This window comes from Rhineura floridana, chromosome 5, assembly GCF_030035675.1.
Source record: "Rhineura floridana isolate rRhiFlo1 chromosome 5, rRhiFlo1.hap2, whole genome shotgun sequence".
Taxonomy (NCBI): domain Eukaryota; kingdom Metazoa; phylum Chordata; class Lepidosauria; order Squamata; family Rhineuridae; genus Rhineura; species Rhineura floridana.
Genome location: NC_084484.1, coordinates 63096037 through 63119880, shown reverse-complemented (window position 1 = coordinate 63119880; position 23844 = coordinate 63096037). Strand labels below are relative to the sequence as shown.

Below are 23844 nucleotides of genomic sequence, written 5' to 3'. Positions count from 1 at the left end.
AAAGAGCCATGTTTTCAAGGCTCGGCGAAATGTATCTAGGGAAGGGGCATGGCGAAGATCGAATGGGAGGGAGTTCCAGAGAGTGGGGGCCACCACTGAGAATGCCCTCTCTCTAGTCCCCACCAACCTAGCTGTTTTCGTTGGTGGGACAGAGAGAAGGCCCTGTGTGGCTGATCTGGTCAGGCGGCTTAGTTGGTGGTACTGGAGGTGCTCCTTCAGGTAAACTGGGCCGAGACCGTATAGGGATTTAAAGGTTAAGACCAACACCTTGAATTGGGCCCGGAAAACAACTGGAAGCCAATGTAGATGAATTAACACCGGTGTGATGTGATCACGGCGGCGGCTGTTTGTAAGCAGGCGTGCCGTCGCATTCTGCACCAGTTGTAGTTTCCGGACCGTTTTCAAGGGTAACCCCACGTAGAGCGCATTGCAGTAGTCTAATTGAGAGGTGACCAGGGCATGTTGGATTGAGTGCACTACACCGAGCTCTCCATGCCTCACCCCTCCCCCTCTCAGTGAGTGGCAGTGACTTGCAGTGTTAGGAAGCTGGGAGAGCAATGCAGCCTCACCCGCTCCACCCCACAGGCCGCTACTGGACTCAGGGCCAAAACTAGGCATGATGTGGGCATCTCAACTTGCTTATTCATGTACCTGCCCCATTCATGCACAAAGTGAAGGTGGCAGGTCTACTTTATATAACCAAAAGTTTGCATGGGTGATGGCCGCTGAATCTGGCCTTATCTTTCTTATTGCTTCTGACAGTGATCTCCCCAGTGCAGCCCATGTCAGAACTGAAGCAAAGTGCCTGCATTGATGAGGTTTAAGTTGCCCTCACTACTGTGCAGTAAAAATGTGACCCTCTGCCCCTTGAGATTATTTCATTTGAAGCACAACAGTGGCTGATCTCATCAAATATAGCTTCACACCCTCACCATAGAGGCTCATTTCCCCCTCCCTGTCTCTTGGTTTATGTGTTTTAAGATGAGTTTGAAAAGCCCAAACAAATGTAATTGTATTTTTTCCTCCCTTATATCTTTTATTAGGCAGAGTTCTGTCTTTCAGCCCACAAAATATATTGTTAAAACACCAGTTGTTTCAGATATGCTGCTAAATGTTGAGGTTGATTTAACTGGTAATAATTGATATGTGCAGATATTTCTCATGAGCGGAGATCACTTTGACATGACTTTAAAAAATTTCCTATCTGATATGTCCATATATGTATGTATGCATGTATGTATGTATATGTATTCTGTGTTTTTAAACAACCTCTCTTTCCCCCTCCCCTCTCACACTGCTGTGTTACTCATTCACTTAATTGTGTTGCTGTCTTCCTCGACTTCTTTACTTCAATTTTAAAATGGTGTTCTAAGCTGCTATTACCATGGTGATGCAGCTTAGTAGAAAATTCTCCTGATTCCTTGACTTTAGCTTTTTACCAGTGGTGCATGAAATATGACCTTATTTTCTTGTCACATTTTGTGGCAAACTCAGTTTTTAAGAAAGAGAGTTCTGTGGCTTGTATTTTAAACTGTTACTGTTAATAGAACCCACGTCTACCTATGTGTCTGTGGCAATGCCATACAAAATTGCTTTTGCATATGAAAAATTCTAAATCCTGGCTAAGTGTCTATGCATAACAGAGTCCTATAACATTACTTAACAGACACAATTTACTCATTCCCAGATTAGAATTGATTTTTCAAGACTCTGGTATGGACTATCTTTTTGCAAAATAATTCTGTTTAACTTTATCAGGAAAAGCCTATAACATTTAAAGAAAATGATACTATAGTTGTATACGAAAGCATTATTATCTCTTTGTAGAGATGCTTTACAGTGTATTGTCATTTTCAAGTTAATATCACAAATAACACAAATATCACAAATAACACAATCAAGAGTCATAGAATAATAATATCGGCAATATCCGGCCTTTATATATGTTTTGAGTGTTCAGAGTGCTTCACATACGTTATCTCAGTAATCCTTACAACAATCTAGTAAAGTAGATTAGGATTATGATGCACATCATTATCCACATACTGCATATGGAGAACTGAGAACAACTTTGTGAATTCATTGCTAGGGTTGGCATTTGATACAGGGACTTACATTGAGATGCCTTAGCTCCATGGCACAGCATACCATTGGCATGCAAAAGGATTCTGGTTCAATCCCTGGCATCACCAATAAAAATATATATATATATAGAGAGAGAGAGAGAGAGAGGGAGAGGGAGAGAGAGAGAATTAGGTTGCATGTGGTGGGAGAGGGTCTGCTAGACAGTAATGGGCTGGATGAATAAATAATTGATTTCATATAAGGCAGCTTCCTATGGTCTTATGACTTCTTGGCTACACTAGCTGCAGTGCTACACCCTTATGATAACCAGAGCTGAAGAGCTGTAATGTTTCTCTAAAGGCCCATGTATTCACCAGGGCAAGGGTGCCATATGCAGATATGATCATACAAATTTACAGTGTGTGACATGTACTTTGCAGGAGTTACCAAGATGAATCCCGATAATTCTATGTAGCAGGGATAGAGAACCTCACCCCCAGAGGCCAGATGTGGTCCTCTAGGCCTGGGATTCTCCCCAGGCCACATCCCTTCCCTCTGCCACATCCCTCAACAGCCCTGCTCTACACCCTTGTCAAGTGCTTTTACTTGAGCAGAATAAGCCCTTGGACTGTGATATAATGCCTCTCGTTTGCCCAGATGGAGAGGGTGTGTGTAGAAACCTGTGTGGCTGGAATGTAGACTACTCACATCAGTTGCTCCACCCACTTTTGCTTTGGCTCCTGCTGATTTTGCTTCTGGCCTCACCTACCACCCCAGAAAGTTACCAATGAGTGGGGAGGTGGCCAAGAATGGTCACAGAAATATTTTGGGGTAGGAAGGGTGGAGGTCTATGAATTGTTACTTTAGATCATCGACAACTCACTCCACCCACCATTACATTTAGAATTCTGGGGGGGCGGGAGCACTCCCGTTGTCCCCCCATGGACACACTTATATGTGGCCCTTGAGCTGAAAAAGCATTCCTGCTTCTGTTGTATACCAATCTGCAACTCATTATCTGAGTATAGATCCTCATGTAGCCAAAAGAACAGTATCCGTGCAACAAGATGGAGTTGTCAGCAAGCTGGGAAAACCCCACAGTTTGCAGAAGTACAAAAAACAAACTAAAACATCCCAATGTGGACTGAGCATGCTCAGTGGGCATGGAATAGTGACTGACTGTCGACTGGGATGGAGTAGAAATTAGATTCAGTTTGCATTTAAAGCTGAGTCTATCAAATCCATACTTCCTGAGACAATTTGAGAACCAAAACGCAGCCATCCTTTAAAATTTGCACTAATCTGAATTTTGCAGTGCAGTTCTCCAACTAAACAATGTTTACAAAAATGCAGATATTAGGGGACAGTGTATATAAACATGAAAATTAGTGAACATAACATACAAAAATACATTAGGAGAAATTGCTTGTACAATGTCAAAACTGCAAAAAATGTGTTTAATTAGGAGAAAGTCGCTCTATAATGCTGAAGGATTTTCATTAGAATTTTTTTTAAATCACTGCTTGCTACAGAAATGTGGCGAACTGAAGACTGAAAAAATGAGAAACCAAGAGAACTGAAACAGATCATTCCATCCCTACTGTTGAGAGGAAAACATGGGGAGTGAGTGAGGAAATAGAATGGAGTAACTTGGAAGAGAGCATGGCTGGCTCGAACCCTGGAACAGGAGCACTCCATGTGCTTTGTTGCAGGTCTCACTTGTAAATACAACACCCCTGAATAATACAAGTTCTGTTGCTTTTGTCAAGAGGTTTCACAGTCAAGGTTAGGTTCAGAGACAAATCCAGACTTGGGAAGGGTCCTGTATCAAGGAAAGGAAGTGGAGAACAAGCCAAGCAAGCTACAAAGAAATTTGTGTCTTGTATAATTTCAATGGATTTTCACAGGCTGAACTAGATGCTTGTGCTTGGCAAATCAGGTTTGTACCATAAGGTTGCAATCTAATATTCAGTAAAGTGTGGAACTATTTTGTGGATGCTCCTCTTTTAATAAGACTTAAAATGATCTGCTCCTTGCAGGGTGTGTGTGTGTGTGTGTGTGTGTGATACAATATTGACTTTGCTCAATCACAAATATTAATATGCTCTCTTTTTGTTGTATACACTAGTTTGAGTTTTGAAAAGATATCCCACTAAACCAGTGTTTTTTTATAAACCAAACGAGAAAGGTCTGCTTTTTCTGTGTGTCGTTGTAGGTTATGTGAAGTGCTTAACCTAGATCCCAGGCATGTCCTGATTGCTGAAGTAATCTTCACCAACATTGGAGGGGCCTCTACAGCTATTGGGGATCCTCCAAATGTGATCATTGTTTCAAAGCAGGAGCTCAGGAAGGAGGTATGTATTGCTGCCTGTTGTGCTAATGAAAAAGATATACAGATGTGCTATTTAGCAGCACTGATCTGTTCTTCCCACTATGTGGAAAGATAAAAGACTGAACCTGTTCTGGCACAGAACCAGTTGTTATTTGTCAGACTGACTGTAAGGGATAATCCAAATTTGGGGAAAGAAAAAAATAACACCCCTGAATAATACAATATATATATTATCTCATTTTTGATTATAATAAATCTGCTTTACCATAAAGGCTGCAACCCTGTATACACACTTCCCCCACCCCCAAGTCCCAGTGGACTTACGTCTGAGTAGAGACACACATGCTGCACTGTAAGGTGACATCCAACAAAGCACTAAATAAATGGCCCATCAGCTTAAGGATTTTTGCTTGTGCAATGAGATTTACCCCATCTCCTTTCCCCATGTGCCTGCTCAATCTGTTTTAGGGATTCTCCCAACCCTTTGGAGCAGATTTGGGGTTGGCATGGGGTTGCATGCAGGGGAAGGAGAGGGAAAAGTTCCATTTCACAGGTGGTCATCCTTACACTGATGGGATATTTACTTAGTGTAATGTTGGATGCAACCCTAAGTGATGGAAATTATGGTTTCTGGAGCAGAGTGGTTTGTTGGTTTGTTTGTGATTCTGACATCTAGTTAAACAGGCTTTTTAGTATCATTGACAGTTTGGTTACTTTCTTACTTTTCCTGAATCTGTGTATGCACTGTTGAAATCTTTTTGAAAATTTTCATCAGACAGGTGAATTACAGTCTCCATTTCTAAACATTTGCAATGGAAATCTGAAAGCAACCTACTGCCTCAAATAGATATAAAATAATACAAAAGCTATATTTTATGTTAGGCATAAGTTTACTGTGTTTGAGATAATTCTCCCCCCACCATCTTCTCTTTCCTTTCCCCTCTCGTTTCTTTCCTTTTTAGGCTCCATCTCATTCTAAGCTGAAAAATATATTGTTCAAAGACTGAATGCATTTAGATTTGCCACAATTTATTCATTAAAAATATGGCGATAAGGATGTACTTTGTAGAAATACAGAAATGAATTAAAATAGGGAATAGTTTTCAGTAGAGATTAATAGCCCCTTTTCCCCACTCTACAAAGAAATAAAAATTATAGGTACCAACTTTACATAATAGAAGTATATTTCTTGTTCCCTTTGTTTCTTCATCGTTTAGATGAGGAATATGCATTAACAATAAGACTTTCAGCATGAACTTCTCAGGTCAGGAACATGTTTTAAGATTTAGCAGTTCTTAAGAACTACTTTAAGATTTTAAGAGATTTAAAATCTGCTTAAAGATTTTAAGCACTGGCATTCCAAGCCAAAATAAAAATATTTTGCTTATTTACAGTGCAGTTCTGTCCATGTCAAAAGTAAGTCCCATTGAGTTGAATGAAACTTACTCTCAGGGAAGTGGGTGTATGATTAGAGCCTTACTTATTTGTTTGAAGGTATTTATATGCCACCCTTCATAATATTTATGTCTGGATAGCTTTACAGTGCAAGTGAAAACAAAACAACAAGATGATATATAATCAGATAATTAAATTAAATCTCCTTTTCGCAGGATAAAGTGGCCTGATCTATTTTTTTTATTCCAATGGATTTATTTTTGTGGTGCAGGATTGGCTGGAATAGAAGATAAGTACCAGCACTTTGTACCCATAAATTTTCAACATCTATAACTTTGAGGTTTCAGAGATTATAACAATTTCATATCTTCGCGTTACCAGTCCTGAGAGGTCATAAAATATTAGACCATAAAGTAAAAGTGTCACCTAAAGTTTCAGAGCATTTTTCCTGGATAACGTCATAAAGCTTTCAGAAGCTTTTTAAAGCTTAAGAACTGTTATTTATTTTTACTATGCTTGTCTTGAGCAGGTTGACTTTCTTTGACTTGCTTGTCTGCTGGAGCTGGTTGTTGTTAGATTTCCATTTGTAAAGACGTGACAGTGATTATTAGTTTATTTCAATAGATTTCATTACATTTCAAAGTAAGCATTTTTCTGGAACATTTCCAGTTCTGTTCTACACAGAAGCAAAATGTTTTCCTAATATTAACAGCTACCGTCATGTGTCTGAAGGGCTGTCACACAGAAGATGCAATTAACTTACTATGTAGAATGACACTTTTAGCATATATGGAAACAGTAAGTTGAAAAACCTTGGGAGATGATATTTTGTTGGGTCACTTAATGGAAAGCACTGATTTCAGCGAATGTTGAAATCCTGTAATGCATTTCCATCAATAAGAAGAATCATATATCAAGAAATGGATAAAGTTTCCTTTAAGTTTTTACTGACAAAGCCTGACAGATGCCTGTAGATTCTTAAACATTACAACTGTGTTCTGCTCTTTAGTTTTCCAGATAATGGTTTGTATCTTAAGATAGTTTAACTGAAGGAAGTTCATGGAAGGAAACTGTCCCATCTCCTCCTCTCCACTTCAGCCACCTGTCCTCCCCAAAAAGCTTCCCATATGATTAGCAGGGAATGTGGAATGGGAGGGGCTGCTGGAGGGAGGAGGAAACAGGAAACTTCCCTTCCTTGCTTTTATTTATTTATCTATCTTTGTATCCAACTCAGATTTGGGGCAATTTTCCCTTTCCTATCAGCCCCTACCATACCTCATCCCACATTGTTCAGGAGGGCTCTCAATCTTCCAAAGAGGATTTGTATTTGGGGGGAGACCCTTGGGATTCCTCCCAGGCCACATTCTTCACCAGTTCTACCCTGACCTCCCTCCACTTTACATTTGCCTGGCTGTGTAATGTGTTCTTGAATGGTAATACTATATCTTCTTGTGAGAATGGATAGGTGGGTGTTTGTATGGTGGAAAAACTTCCTGACGTTTGTAGGAGTGGTATGTAGCCTACTGCACAAAGATAAAAGTCCTATCCTATGTTTGTTTTCTTGCCTGAGAACAACATGGCGTACATGTGCAACAAGTACAAGCTCGTGGGACTGTTGGAAGAAAAAGTGAGAGGCCGGGAATGGCGGGTGGCCACACTGAGAACTATAAGAGAAGATGAAGAGTTCTTAGACAGAATGCTGGAACAACAGCAGCAAAGAGAATTGGAGGTGGAAGAACAACAGCATATGGTAGCAGAAGAGGAGACTGCTTTGGAGAGGAAAAACAAAGTGTAAGAAACTCCGTGGGATGGGGGACAGGAGCAGAAGAGCTAGAAGACACCCTTCACCAGTGGAACTATGGAACCACTTTCAACCACTTGAGGATGAGACTGGAGGACAGCCTGTGGTGGAAGAATTACAGGAGACCCCCTGCAACAACGAGCAAGAGGCTGAAGCTCAATCAAGCAGAGCCAATGAAACCATGCCCCACAACGAGAAAAGAAGAGTACTAGTAGTGGGAGACTCCCTACTGCATGGGATTGAAACCCAAGTATGCTGAGAAGATCTGTGGACTTGCCAGGTATGCTGTCTACCAGGAGGACGGATTAGAGATGTGACGAAAGGGTTGCCATCACTCATCAAGCCCACCGACAGGTATCCCTTTCTCCTCATCCATGTGGGAACAAATGATACTGCCAAACAGAGCTATGAAGAAATCACATCAGACTATGAAGCTCTAGGAAGGAAACTCAAGGACTTTGGGGCCCAGATAGTTTTTTCAACCATCCTTCCAGTACTTAGAAGAGGAGTAGAAAGGGAAAGAAAAATACTCTGTGTGAATGAATGGCTATGAAGGTGGTGCCGAAGTGAGAGATTTGGATTCTGGGACCACGGGTTATGGTTCCTGGAAGATGGACTGCTGGCAAGTGATGGGTAGCCTCTCACAAGGACTGGGAAGAATGTGTTTGGCCACAACATGGAGATGTTCATCAGGAGGGCTTTACACTGAATCCTATGGGGGAGGGAGACGTAAACTTGGTGGTAACGACTGATGAAGGCTTGTGCACAGTAATGGGAATGGAGTGATCAGCTCTAATAGGGCCCAGTAACAGTCCTCAGAAAAATGTAGTAAGGAAGCCAAGCCATAAATCACATGGTCTTCAATGTCTGTATACTAATGCGCAGAGCATGGGAAACAAGCAGGACGAAGAACTCTTAATACAGGAGGGTACTTATGACTTGATAGGTATAACTGAAACTTGGTGGGTGTCTCCTATGACAGCAATTGAAGGATATAACTTGTTCAAAAAGAACAGAAGGAATAAAAAGGGAGGTGGAGTCGTGCTATATGTTAAAAAATATATATAGGTAGCTCCACCGAGAGTATCTAGATTAAAATTAATGGGGCAAGTAATAAAAGGAATGTGGTGCTTGGAGTCTACTACTGACCACCCAATCAAGGAGAAGACGAGAATGTAACTTTTGAAAACCAAATTGCCAATGTTTCGAGGAGGCATGATGTAGTAGTAATGGGGGACTTCAATTATCCCGATATCTGCCAAACACAGCCCCTCCAAGAAATTTCTGACTTGTGTTGGGGATAACTTTCTCCTACAGAAAGTGGAGGAAGCAACCAGAAGACCAGCTATCCTGGACTTGATTCTAACCAATAGAGATGATTTGGTGGATAAAGTGGCAGTTACGGGAACTCTGGGGGAAAGTGACCACACCGTACTTGAATTCTTGATTTTAACAGAAGCAAAAGCTGAGAGTAGCCACACACGCACCCTGGACTTCAGGAAAGCTGATTTTAATAAACTCTGAACAATTGTAAGTACGGTTCCATGGCAAGCTACCCTAATGAGAAGAGGAGTCCAAGATGGGTGGGAGTTTCTAAAAAAGGACATTCTAAAAGTGCAATGGCAAGCAATTCCAACAAGGAAAAAAGGCGGGAAACAGCAGAAGAAGCCAATGTGGCTTCACAAAACACTTAGAGATGACCTGAAAACAAAAAAGAACACATACAGGAAGTGGAAAGAAGGCCAGGCCACAAAGGAAGAGTACAGGCAGGTTTCACAGAATGGCAGGGATGGTGTCAGGAAGGCTAAAGCTGAGAATGAACTGAGGTTAGTGAGAGATGCTAAAAGCAACAAAAATGGGTTCAGAGGAGGGCAACAAGGATGATCAAGGGACAGGAAACAAAGCCCTATGAGGAGAGACTGAAAGAACTGGGCATGTTTAGCCTGGAGAAGAGAAGACTGAGGGGAGATATGATAGCACTCTTCAAGTACATGAAAGGTTGTCACATAGAAGAGGGCTGGGATCTCTTCTCGATTGTCCCAGAGTGCAGGACACGGAATAATGGGCTCAAGTTGCAGGAAGCCAGATTTCGACTGGACATCAGGAATAACTTCCCAACTGTTAGAGCCATACGACAATGGAACCAATTACCTAGAGAGGTAGTGGGCTCTCCAACACTGGAGGCATTCAAGAGGCAGCTGGACAGCCATTTGTCGGGAATGCTTTGATTTAAATTCCTGCATGGAGCAGGGGATTGGGCTTGATGGCCTTATAGGCCCCTTCCAACTCTATGATTTTATGATCCTTTTCTCTGTCCACACTGGCATACAGTCCCAGAAGGGTTGCCCATAAAGGAATGTGGCCCTTAAACTGAAAAAGGCTTCCCATCTCTGGTTTAATCTAGCCACAGTTTGCCTAGCCTGGATCACTCCCCCCTCCTCTGGTGTGGACTAGGGATGGGATCAGATGGCCAGTGCTGCTTTGAAAGCATTCCATCAGGCTGGTATCAATTTGAGTTTGTTCTTCATCTGTTATATGCTGCGTTTATCTATCCTTTTTTCTTCCCCAAAATATTGATAAATACTGATAAATATTGATAATTTTAAAGGAAATATTGGTAAATGATGGGAAACATCAATAAAATTATCATTCTTATCATGAAATCATTAAAAGAAAGGTGGAGTATAAATGAAATAAATAAACAAATAAATAAATTCTTAATATTGATATATTTTAGAGGCTTTTTGTTTTAAAAAATCCATTTTTGAAAATAGCAATGGAATATTGCTACATTAAACATCTGATCCACTATGATAGAAAATTAGTGTATTAAAGGAAAATTTGGTACCAAATCTGAATTGGGTAGATTTTTAGCACATCCCCAATGTGGCCACAAGGAAATCAGAAGCATTTGCTTCCATTTTCAACTAACCACAGTGTGTGATTTTATCCAAACCAGAGATCTGTTAACGCATTCTCCTGGACAGCTAAATTAACGTTTAGTATTATATCATCTAAACATAACCACAGGGTAGAAAAAAAATAAGGGCATGACTGGTCATATCAACACCATACATTTAAAGCATATTTAAAGCACATGACTTCTCCAAATAATCCTGGGATTTGTAGCTCTGAGCAGTAAACTACAGGTCCCAGGATGGTTGGGAGGAAGCCATGACTATTAAAGTGATATTAATGTGCTTTAAATGTATAGTGTGGATGCCAATGAAAGGGTGCTAAGCATATGCTTAATTGTCCCATTGAAATGAAGGTGACAAATTTAGTGCTAAATTTTGGCAAGATTTATTATTATTATTATTATATTTATATTTATATCCCACCCTTCCTCCCAGCAGGAGCCCAGAGCGGCAAACAAAAGCACTACAAACTTTAAAACATCATAAAAACAAACTTTAAAACACAAAATATCTTCAAAAATGTAACTTGAAAAAAGCTCTGAAAACGTCTTCTAAGATTAAAAAGATTTTTAAAAAAGAAAGTTTAAGAACATATTAAAAAGCAAATCCAACACAGATACAGACTGGGATAGGTCTCAACTTAAAAGTCTTGTTGAAAGAAGAAATACTTCAATAGGCGCAGAAAAGATAACAGAGGTGGTGCCCGTCTAATATTTAAGGGGAGGGAATTCCACAGGGTAGGTGCTGCCACACTAAAGATCTTTTTCCTATGTTGTGCGGAACAGACCTCCTGATAAGATGGTATCTGCAGGAGGCCCTCACCTTCAGAGCGCAGTGATCGACTAGGTATATAAGGGATAAGACGGTCTTTCAGGTATCCTGGTCCCTAGCTGTATAGGGCTTTGTACACCAAAACTAGAACCTTGAACTTGGCCCTGTAGCAAATGGGCAGCCAGTGCAATTCTTTCAGCAGCGGGGTGACATGTTGGCAATGCTCTGCCCCAGTGAGCAGTCTCACAGTCGCATTTTGCACCAGCTGCAACTTCCGGACCAACCTTAAGGGCAGCCCCACATAGAGTGCAATACAGTAATCCAGCCTGGAGGCAGAGCTTGGAAAAGTTACTTTTTTGAACTACAACTCCCATCAGCCCAATCCAGTGGCCATGCTGGCTGGGGCTGATGGGAGTTGTAGTTCAAAAAAGTAACTTTTCCAAGCTCTGCCTGGAGGTTACCAGTGCGTGGACAACAGTGATCAGGCTCTCCTGGTCCAGAAATGGCTGCAGCAGTCTTACCAGCTGAAGCTGGTAAAAGGCACTCCTAGCCACTGAGGTCACCTGGGCCTCTAGCGACAAAGATGGATCCAGGAGCACCCCCAGATTACAGACCTGCTTTTTCAGAGGGAGTATGATCCCATCCAAAGCAGGCAACTGACCAATTATCTGAACTCGGGAACCACCAACCCACAGTGCCTCTGTCTTGCTAGGATTCAGACTCATTTTATTGGACCTCATCCAGCTCTCCACCAAGTCCAGGCAGCAGTCAAGGGCTTGCACGGCCTCACCCAATTCAGATGTTACGGAGAAATAGAACTGGGTATTGTCAGCATACTGCTGATACCTCACCCCAAATCTCCTGATGACCTCTCCCAAGGGGTTCATATAGCATGGGGGACCAGATGGTACTCTGTGGCACCCCACAGCACAACTCCCAATGCTATGTGCTGAGAACAACCTTGGAGATAGGATCGGAATCACTGTAAAACAGTCCCTCCAATACCCATCTCACTAGAAAGATACCATGGTCAATGGTATCAAAAGCCGCTGAGAGATCAGGTAAGAATAATAGAGTCCCCTTCTCCTGATAAAGGTCATCCATCAGGGCAACCAACGCCGATTCAGTCCCATAAGCAGGCCTGAACCCAGACTGGGATGGGTCAAGATAATCTGTTTCATCTAACAGTACCTGCAATTCCTGCACCACAACCCTCTCAATCACCTTCCCCAAAAAGGGGGTATTTGCGCCCAGTTGGTAGTTGTCACAAACCAATGGGTCCAGTGTGGGCTTTTTCAGGAGTGGTCAGATCACCACCTCTTTCAAGGCTGCTGGAACCACTCCCTCCCACAACGATGCATTGACCACACCCTGGATCCACTCGGTCAAACCCCCTCGGCAAGCTATAATAAGCCAAGAAGGGCAAGGGTCAAGAGCACACATTGACTTTGTCTACGTCATCAGGATTATCTCTCAAGTATAAATGGAGATCACGTCTTTGTTCTATTGTGCTGCTAAGAACACACTACCATAATATTATGAGCCACTCTATGTTTGGCACTGATTTTCACTGATGAGAGCTGTAATTGATTCTACTTCAATTATATTTTTTATTCCCAGGGAGTGGATTTTGCAGTGTTTACAGGACACATGTTTGTTGGAATTTGTCTTGTACTTGTGGTGTCCTTTCCTTTTCTAAGGCTTCTCTACTGGAACAAAAAGCTTTACAACAAAGAACCAAGTGAAATTGTTGGTGAGTTTAAGCTTAAAATCATAAACTTGTGGATCTGAATAGTTTTTGTGTTTAATTTTACGAATATAAACCTGCCAAGCCTCTTTTAATCTTTGTTATACTAATGGACCATTGCCCCTTTTCTTTAGTTCTCAAGCGATTATGCTGCCTTGGGCTCCTACTGGGAGGAAGGGCAGGATATAAATCTAATAAATAAATAATTTCTACCTCTTTCCTTTTGGGATTTGGTCCTGAGAGCATGACACACAATGTATCAGATACAATGAATGTAACAGCAGGGCCTGGGGATTTGGACCAGGATTTCTTTCAGCTCACATGAGAGCCTTACCTGGGAGGAGTTGCTTTTCCAAGACTCAGTTCCTCTCCATTATCCAATTTACAGGTCAAGCTAGGATTTGGTAGCTAAAAAAGAATCATCCCATTAAACACAGCTGTCCATTGCTGTATGCTGTCATGGTTACATTGAGTTGCTTCCACACAGTCAGATCCCTTTCTGCTTCCAAACTTCAATAATTTTGTCTCCAAAGTGGATCTCTCTGAACTCCCAGTGCTTCCCAAATGCCTGGCTGTTTGACTCTCTGTCACCTAGGTTGGTTTCGCTTATGGAGTATGTTGGATTTGCATAATTCTTTCACTTTCTAATGAGGGTCAAACTAGATCATACATTAGCTCCATGTCTGTGGTAGGGATGGATATGCCTGTCACCTTTGGTTTTCCTAGTTTCTCATTTTTCCAGTTTTAAATTCAGTTCTCCACATTTCTGCAGCAATTTTCCTTAAAAAAACCTGATGAAAATTTATCAGCATTTTAGTTCAAATTTCTCCTAATAAACATGTTTGTATGCAGTTTGGACTACTATGCATATTTTTGCATATTGTTTTCTAAAATAATACATTTTATGTTATTTTCATGAATATTTGCATTTATATGCACTCCTTCCTCTAATTAATGAATTTATGTACACATTATTAATTTGCATTGCAAAATTCAGAGAAAGGCAAATTTCAAAGGACAGCTGTGTTTAGGTCCACATATTGGGTTGAGAGAGAGCCAGTGTGGTGTAGTGGTTAGAGTGTTGGACTACAACCTGGGAGACCAGGGTTCGAATCCCCACACAGCCATGAAGCTCACTGGGTGACCTTGGGCCAGTCACTGCCTCTCAGCCACCGAGGAAGGCAATGGTAAACCACCTCTGCATTTCCATTTTTTCATTGGGTTGAGAAGAGCGAATTTGGTAGCTTTTCATTAAAATGCAAACAAAATAAGAGTTTCTCCCCCATCGATAGTAAGTGCAGGGTTTTTAAAACTCAAATTGCCATTATCCTGCCCCCCAATCCAATCTAGGACCTGAACTATGTAGGGAGACATTACCTTTTTGGTGCTCAGTATGGTCCTGATTCAGACTGGGAGACCCCTCCTCCCACGCCATTAATTTGCATAGGAAAAAAGCTCCCATTGTAGCAAAGGGGAGCTTTTCCTGTGCAATTTGCCAGCTCGGGGGACCTGAACTGAATTGGTACCATAGTGGGGAGCAAAGGTTTAAAGCCCCATCCTCCCATAGGTATTTATTTATTTATTTATTTGGCCAAATATAACGTTTTGCCATCTGCTCTTTTAGAGGGAAGGTTCTGCAAAAATCCCTTTGCTGAACGATATTGCCCATGTGATATTGGTGCTATTGAGACCACAAATCATGTCCTATTAGAATGTATATTTTATAATGATCTCCGCAGACAGTTTATCACCCCTTTTCTCCAGACTTTGCCGGGCAGGGATGTAACTTTTTATGTGCATTACTTCTTTGCAGACACAGACCCCCGTATTACGTATAAGGTTGCAAACTTTTTTGCTGCAGCGATTGATTTACGTAAAGTGCTTATAACCCAGGGACCGCTGCACTCTGCAACATCTGTCTAAATAGTTTGTATATACATACTTTTAGGGGATACTGCATTGTTAACCCTGTTTTGTACTGTCTATGCTTGTATGATATATCTTTCTGGTCATCGACCGTAATAAACCATTCATTCATATTTATTTATTACATTTATTAATCACCTATCTGGCTGGCCATCAGCCACTCTAGGCGATGTACAAAGCAAAATGATACAGAAATGATACAGAATCTAAAAAACTAAACAATAAAATAATACCTAACCAGCATTAAGAATAACATAATACAACCAAACAAAACAATAAGAACAAGGAATCTTCCATGATCTTCTTCTGATCTGAATTGGGTCACTGTACTGACCATTTCAGTAAAATAAGCCAATGGTCAGGCTCTATAAACCTCTGAAGGTTCAAAGAGCAGCACAGGACTACTTGAAAAAGGGCTTTCAAACAACCCATGCGGTGCTTTGAAGTCCTGACAATGGGGGTCCCCATTCTTATTTGTTCTTATTTGATATTTTAAGGTGACCAATAGAGATGGATGAATCTGTCAATTTTGGTTTATCTCAGTTTTTAATTTTTCCAATCTTAAATTAAGTTCTCCACATTTGCAAATCAGTTTGGAAGTTTTAAAATGTCCTCATGAAAATTCATCTGCATTTTAGTGCAAATTTCTCCTACTTTATACATGTTTGTATACATTTTTGCCTAATACACAATTTTGTATCTGAGAACAAAAGGCGTTGTAAGAAGCAGCGTTTAGTTAATTGATACTGAGACACAAGGCTAAAATCCTAAAGCACTGACTTGGAAGCAAGCTCCCTTGAAAGCAAAGGGGAGCCGAACTTTTTCTGAAGCTTGAGTTATTTACTGGAAAAAAAGAAATGGAAGGATACACTGTTGTTTAAAATAGCATAATCATCCATACAAAAATGTTATATTTATCCAGCCAAAATCTCGCAGCCCTTGAGAAAACAAGCATATTCAGGCTCAAATTAGACTTGTCATCCGTGGTGCTCCCTGCCTACTATCGTCAGATTCAGCAGTTCTCATAATTAGCAAACAATCTTCTTTCCCCCCTATAATCAGCAGCAGCTACATCACGATGAAGCCAATCAGTACCTGCTCAGTCAAAGCAAATACTAAAGTACTAGTTCTATTAACATGTTCTGTGAAATGGGATGGGAGAGGTGATCAAAGAACATTTCATTAAAAGGGAGCTGGGGTAATTTGGCTTCAGAGAAGTAGCAGAATGTCTGCAAGATGTCTTAATGGGTCTTTTCGATCTCTAATTGCCGTGGTTTTGTGATAACCTTCAATAGTTTGTTTGAAGCAGCTGTTTCAATCAGCTCAGTGTTTGCTATGATGCCCTCTGATTACCAATCAAACAAGCACTGAATGTATATATAAAAAGCACTAGTTTACTGTTCTCCGCTGCTTTGATTTCCTTGCTCGTCATATCCTTTTGAGTATTGCATGTTGCTATTCAGCTGCTTAAATTAGAAAGGATTCACAAGACTACTTGCACTCTGTAGGGATGTTCATGTGCATCCTGGACTTTCTTTTTTAATTAACTGTCTATTGAAGGTTTTTCAAATTATTACATTGTGGTCCCACCTTTGCAGTATGTTGACTGCACTTACATAGCCCTTTCCCCATCTTGTCCCAATCCAACAATTTTAATTCATGTAACAATACTTAATCTATAGTTCTATAGAGACAGAAGGAAGGAATCACCGGTGCACGCTGGGAGTGGTGGAGTGGAAGACAATGAGCCCAAACAGTAGGTGGAGCCAGAGCCAATGACAGGTGGAGCTAATTAATCCTAGTTTTGCCCCCATCCTCCTTCCTGCTGAATTCTGCAAAGGAAACATTGAGACTAAGGAGGAGGGAGCTGACAGTATCACTTCCTGGACTGGTTGTAAATAAGCAGGCAGTCGGGGGCTGGCTAAGGGCAGAATGAGGTGGGTAGGGCTGTGCCTCATTCATCTTAACAGACCAGCCTCCATTGGAAGAAACTGACAAAAGTCATAGAGCACTGGAGTAGTATCCTAGGTGAGTGGATACTTTACTGCTCTAGAGATGTATCTCTATACCTCCCTAGGCAGTCCTTCCAGATTTCTGTAAAGTTGCTGGTCCTTGATCATGCATCCCAGACTCATAAAATAACCAATAGAATGCCACCCTGGGCTCCAACTGAGAGAAAGGGTAGGATATAAAACTAATAAATAATAAGAGTTGGTCTTGTAGGTCAACTAGCCCAGCCTCTGTCTGTTGCTGGAAACAAGAGCTAGAACAGCCCCAACAGATGGCTGACCAGATTCCACCTGAAGACCTCAGCTGAGGGACCCTTTTACATAATTGATTCCATTCTCAAACTGTTCTTACACTCAAGAATTTTCTTGTAATGTTCAACCGAAACCTGTTTTCTTATAACATTAGCCCATTAGATCTATCCCTCCCCTCTGTTAAATTATTCTAGGAGTTTATGGTGAGTCATTTGCAAGATCAGGATGCTTGTGGATATCCTATTCACTATGACATGAACATTTGTGCAGGGTACTCCTCAATTTGTTGTTTTAGAGACAAAGAAGCACCCACTTTACTGAGTGATTGATTGATTGGATTTCTTGCTTGCCCTTCACCATAAAGTCCCAAGGCAGGTTACAACAAAACAATAATACAATTTTAAGCCACATAAAACCTATACCTGATGCAACATGAAAAATGCAGTTTAAAACAGAATAACAGGCAGTCCTAATCCTAAGCATATATACTATCCAATGGGAGATGCTATCACCAGACCTCTGAGTCCCAGACAAATCATCAGTACTAGTGAGAACAAAAAGGGTAAGAAGTGAGTGGGGTTGGCAGGGGGAGTGGGAGGTGGTGGCGGCGGCAGCCGACTGCTGCCTTATGAGGTGCAAAAAGGATATTCTTACTCACATACTATATAATTAATATACATAATGGCATGCCTGGCTATGTGAATACTTATCAGGTATCCAGGAAAGTTAGGAGTTAAAACACATGGAACTGAAAGAAACTAAAGGAACCTCTAATTTTTCAAAACAGACAGTGATTGGTGGTGGTGGGGAGAAGGGGGCCATGTTACAAGTTTGTATTGGCGCCAGAGAGATGATGTTTGGACACTACTTGTGCTGCACAGCATATGGCAACTCTGTTGAAATTAATGAGCCTCAAATAAATGTTCTGATTTCCCAGCTGAATGTTCTTGTCCGTTCAATTGAAAGCTGTAGGATTGCAATTGTCTAGAAATCTGAGGATCTGGCACTACCCTAATTCACAGTGTCTTTTAACTTCCCACATCCTTCAGCTGCTTTAGTAAGCTGATAATGATGGGGTCTTTTCTCTACATCTTTTTTTCCCTGTGATGTTTTCACATTCCACCAGGGATACATAGACGTCTTTTGAAAAATATCAGCTTGTCTTTTGCAAGAGCACCACTCAACAGCTTTGGGGATCCTTCAGATTTCATCCTAATACTGTCATGGATGAAAATAATTTGACATGGTGGGACATGGGGAAATCCCCTGGGTAAAGAGAGGGACCTGGCTTTAGAGGAAGCATTTCATGTGGACCCAGTTTCTCTCAGATCCTTTCAGTGATGAAGGGGGCTGCTCCCTTCACATGCAAAAGGATTCTTCTCCTAGCCCAGACAAGCTAAGAGCTACTGCAGTCTACACTGCGCTGCTCTCTGGGCCAGGCCTATTCCCTGTCAGCATAAGGACAGTGAATATGTATAGTTCTCAGCCCCTGCTAGTTTTGGGGAGAAATAGAAGGAGTAATCCTGACCCCTGCTATTTCCTGATTGTGGAGAGATTATCCATATGTTTCTTCTCCATTCACACTATTTTCACAGTTTAAGCCAAATGCAGTTACCTCTGTGGCATCTCTCTATACTAGTTAATTGCTTATATCTTGTGTCTTGAGGTATATTGAGGTAAGTAATAATCTAAGCACATTTAATATACATGTTTCCCTAAAATGGCAACTTAATACAAAACCCGAACAGATGGTGATCAAATTGCTAGAGGGGTGTTTAAATGGCAGTCATACAGCTTCTTCAAAGCTAGTTTGATGTAACAGCGTTTATTTGTTTACTGTTTATTCCTTTGTCAATGATTTGGGTGCTGTGCTTGGTTTAGGATCAGATGGTTGCAACCAGTGTTTGTAGGGCATTTACATGGATTGAAGAATAGACTTCTAAGGTAACTTCCAGATGTCAGTTCTAGGAATGATGGTAGTAGAATAACCCTCCCCAAACAGGAAGCATCTAATTAAAGAGGTACTTGCTGTTGGAGGGTTTTTGAGTGGCAATCAGAGCAATCTCCTTGTGCAGACCTTACTAAGCCTATGTAGAATGTCAATGAATAGCCGTCAGAATGAGGATTACTCTCCCCATCCCTACATAAATGTGTGTTTCATGGATAACTGGCATTCCAATTCAACTTGCTGATTACCACAAATTTTGAGGTTAAACAGTGCCTTAAATATGTGGAGATGATGATTCTCAATTGCAATAAGATTGGCTTTATATGTTCTATCAGTGTCAAAGTAATGACAATGGTGCAGAGAGTCATTTCCCTCCCTACTTCCTCTCACTAGCAGTCCTGCTATGTTTGGGGGCCCTCCTGCTTTTTCTGCTGAGTGGGGCCCTAGATGTCTGCCCCAAAGTCCTGTCCTGATTAGGAATGGAAATATCTGCCAATTTCAGTTCTCTCCGTTTCTCATTTTTCCATCTTAAATTCAGTTCTCCACATTTCTACAAGAAACTGCATTTTTAAAAAAAATCCTCATGAAAATTCTTCAGCATTTCAGTGCAAATTTCTCCTAATAAATACATTTTTATATGGAGTTTTGACTAATGTACACATATTTTGCAAGCAATTTGTCATAATATGATACATTTTTGTATGTAATTTTCACCAATATATTCATTTTGAACACATCTTCCCCTAATATATATGCATTTTTGTAAACATTGCTTGGTTGGAGAACTTCATTGCAAAATTTGTATAAGTATGAATTTTGAATGATGGCTGTGTTTTGGTTCTCATTGTTTCAGAAAGTGCGAAGTCGATAAATTCAGCTTTAAATGTGAACTGAATTGAATTTCTCTTCCATCACTAGTTCTGATGGCACCACTGAGTGGGGAGAGTATAGACATGAGTTGTGCATCCACTCTTTGTATTTCTGGTGTAAACTCTGAAGGGGGAATTTCCAGATTCTACAGTAGAGAGAGGTTACCCACCCCAGCACAGGAAGACTTCCTTTCTTTAGACTTTAGACACTAACATAGGGTTGGGGAATCTGTGGCCTTCCAGATGTCACTGGACAACCCCTGATCATTGACCATGCTAGCCTGAGGCTGTTGCTGCTGGAGTCTGGAAGACCACTGGTTCCACATTCCTGCACTAAAACATACACATTGTAAGCATACACTGTTATTGGGACAGGCTCTCCATCAATGGAGGTGTTTTAGCAGCAGCTGGATGGGCATCTGTCAGGGATGCTGTAGTTGCATTCTGCACTGCAGATTCTACATTGAGCAGGGGACTAGATGACCTACAAGTTCCTTCTAAATCTGTCATTCTGAATCTGTTCAACAAATATATAACTGTACTTGTGTACTAGTATATTATCAGAAATGTTCTTTACATCCTGAAGAAACTTCATTATTAGTAATGTATAGTTACTAGACTGTAAGCATGATGTGAAATAGCCATTTCTTGAGATATTACTGAAATAATTTTTGAGCTCTCCTTTTGCAAGAATTACATGTTCTGTAATAGGCTACAGAGTATATCAAATTTGGTGGCTGGTTGCATCAGTCATTCTTTTCTTGACCCCAGCAGTTTCTTTAAATGTGATTTTTAAAAAACAGCAGGGTGAAACACACACACACACACACACACCTCTGAGCAAAGCATTATTTATTTATTTATTTCATTTATATACTGCCCCATAGCTGAAGCTCTCTGGGCGGTTTACAGTAATTAAAAACAATAAAACAAATATACAAATTTTAAAACACAAAAACAATTTAAAAACACAATTTTTAAAAAATTAAAAACAATTTAAAACACATGCTAAAATGCCTGGGAGAAGAGGAAAGTTTTGACCTGGCGCCAAAAAGATAAGTGTTGGCGCCAGGCGCACCTCGTAATAAATTACAGAGAGATTTCTCTTTCTCTAGATAGCTGGCAAAGTGTAAGCTTATCCTTTAATGAAAACATTTTAAAAATGTTATTGACCTAGAAGCCTGACACTCTGAATTACAGTGTCTTGGTAGGGAATAAATGGGAATTGTTTTGATAGATTTCAAAGTTGATGCAATTTTCTCAGCAATAAATTGCATTGTCAAAATTTTAATGGACTGAAGAACGGTAATTTGTGATTTTGAACTTGCTTTTCTGATGATGTTAAAAGGACACTAAATATATAGTACTCTTGTGCAAAGAAGTGATTGGTAGGTAAATAGGTGATGCAGGCTGCTTTTTTGTCTTTTGAAGCAGGCATATTTCCTGTCTAATGTAAATGCTTCTTCACAGTAGGGTTCAAGCGGATGATAGCCACACCCTCAAATCTAAATAGATAAAGAATATGGTATTACTGCTTCCATCTTGGACATTTATAATCCAAAGAATGGGTAAAACAGTAAGGCATTAAGGCAGGGATGGGAAAGTTGTAGCCCTCCATATGTTCCTGGACTACAGACCTCATTGTCCCCAACCATTGGCCATGCTGGCTAGGGCAGATGGGAGTTGGAGACTAACAATATCTGGAGGGCCACAAATTCCACATACATGTATTAAAGCATTAAAGCATTGCCCACAACAAATGGGAGATTATGTGGAAAGGCAGCCAGCCAGATTACTTAGAATTCTTTGTCAAAGCCCCCTTTGTTTCCTCACTAAAAATATGTTCTAACCAAAAATCTATAAGTGTGACATAATGTTAGGTTTGGCCATGAGAAACTCAGGCCCCCTCCAGACAACCTTTTTATTGTGCATTCATGATGATTTGTGCTCATGATGCTATCAGGGTGGTCACATGGGATCCTGTTTTCAATACTGTTCATGCCTGGAAACGTTTTGGGGCAGTCACACTGCTTCATTTCCAATCAGTGCATTCCCCATAACTTCCTGTTGAAATTGTGCAATTTTTTTTATACCATGAATGTTCTGGTTTATTTTTGTCCTGGCTTTCCTGCACTACAGCCCCTCTGGACAGGGACTATTATTGTGTTAAAAACATGTTGCAGAATACACCCGCAATAAAGCATCAGTCTGTAGGGGCCCCCAGGTTTGAACCCACAATCAGCCATGAGGCTCATTGAGTGGTTTTGGACAAGTCACTACCTCACATGGTTGCATTACTATATTTCTGCAGCAGAACTTTATACATGTGAACACAGTGGTATTTTTATACAATTATATATATGGTTGTCTGTATTGGCTTATATGCTGGTTACTTTAGAAAACCTGGAGTGTATAATTATAATGTGTGTAATAATGCACATAATGTAATATGCAAGAATTGTTCATATTTTAGGGGAAAAAACCCTCGCTTCTTGTTGAGATCAAGGAGTGAGATGGACATTACAAAAAATCTGTACAGATAAACTGAATATTAGGATTTTCAAGAAATTCCATCCCTTCCCTAGACTATGTCCTGCAGTTCTTTGCAATGTGTGGAGGCTTGATGCCAGACAAGTGGAAAGATTTCCTTGAAGGGAGAAAGCATGAAAAATCACTGGCATAGTATATCAGTACTATTTATAAAAGGCCATATTCTACAGTGCTTCTAATATAAAGATAATTGGCTGCCTTTTTAAAAAAACAAACACATGTGTATTCTGTGTTGGATAGTTTTGCAGATTCTAACACTGCAATCCTATACATGTCTACTCAGAAGTAAGCCTCACTGAGTTTAGTGGGACTTTCTCCAAGATCAGTGTGCATGGCATTGCATTCTAAAAGATATAGCTAAAGTAATGTTAAAAAGTACACACAGTCCAAGTGTAATGTTTAAATCAAAATTTAAGCCATATTATGTTATATTGACAATGGTATTAAATTTGATGCTTAACTAAGAAGAGATCCACATTAGACTAAACTGTACATTAATCTTTTATACATCTGAATGATCAGGTGAAAAGGAAGGGAATTTAAATGTTGAATAAGATTTCAGACTCTCAGTACTCTCTTGGTAAAGTAATTACACAAATTGACATAGCTAAGAATAATTGTTCCATGAATATTTAACCTATCTGAGATTAAGAATTAAGTATACCTATGAGCAAAATGCCTGTCACAGCACATTATTGCTAAAAATGCTCTCAACTGTAGTGCTGCACTAGATCTACAGCATAGACTTCTTCCAACTTCAAAAGTTCCCTAGATATACATTGTAATTTCTTTATGTATGATCTTGAAATGAACTCCAGTGTCTGATAACTTGGTGGAGAACATCCTTATAAAATGATTTATAGAAGTGTCAGGGAAAGAACAATCTGTGCTCCTCCTTTGTCTGAGATTTTCTATGAATCTCTAGTCCAGGCATGTGTCTAGAGAAATGTGCCCACCCAGCACACAAGCATTTATGGAGAGAAGCAGGAATAGTACTGTGGGTTAGATCTAGATTCTATTTTGTGAATGGAAGGACTCCTTTCATTCATGGAAGCTTCCAAGATTCAGTGGAGGCTCCCACGTGGAGGAAAGTGTATGCGAACATCACCGATTCCTCCTTCCCTCTGCAGCCCGTCACACTGCCACTCATGTTGCTCCAGAGGCCCCCCAACCCTCCAGAGCAGCTTTTCAGGAGGATGTGGAGAAAAGGAAGAATGGCCAAAGAGAGCCTCCAGCTTCCTCCAGTGCAAGTGAAACTCTGC

The 23844-nt window shown here is 40.5% G+C and overlaps 1 protein-coding gene across 1 annotated transcript in view; it reads left to right on the top strand.

Moving 5' to 3' along the window:
• OCA2 (OCA2 melanosomal transmembrane protein) overlaps positions 1–23844 on the top strand; it is a 297850-nt gene that overhangs the window by 129230 nt on the left and 144776 nt on the right. The window contains exons 15-16 of the mRNA XM_061629684.1: positions 4280–4418; positions 12902–13034. Of these exons, the coding sequence (XP_061485668.1) occupies positions 4280–4418; positions 12902–13034 (272 nt within the window). The remainder of the gene's footprint in view (positions 1–4279; positions 4419–12901; positions 13035–23844) is intronic.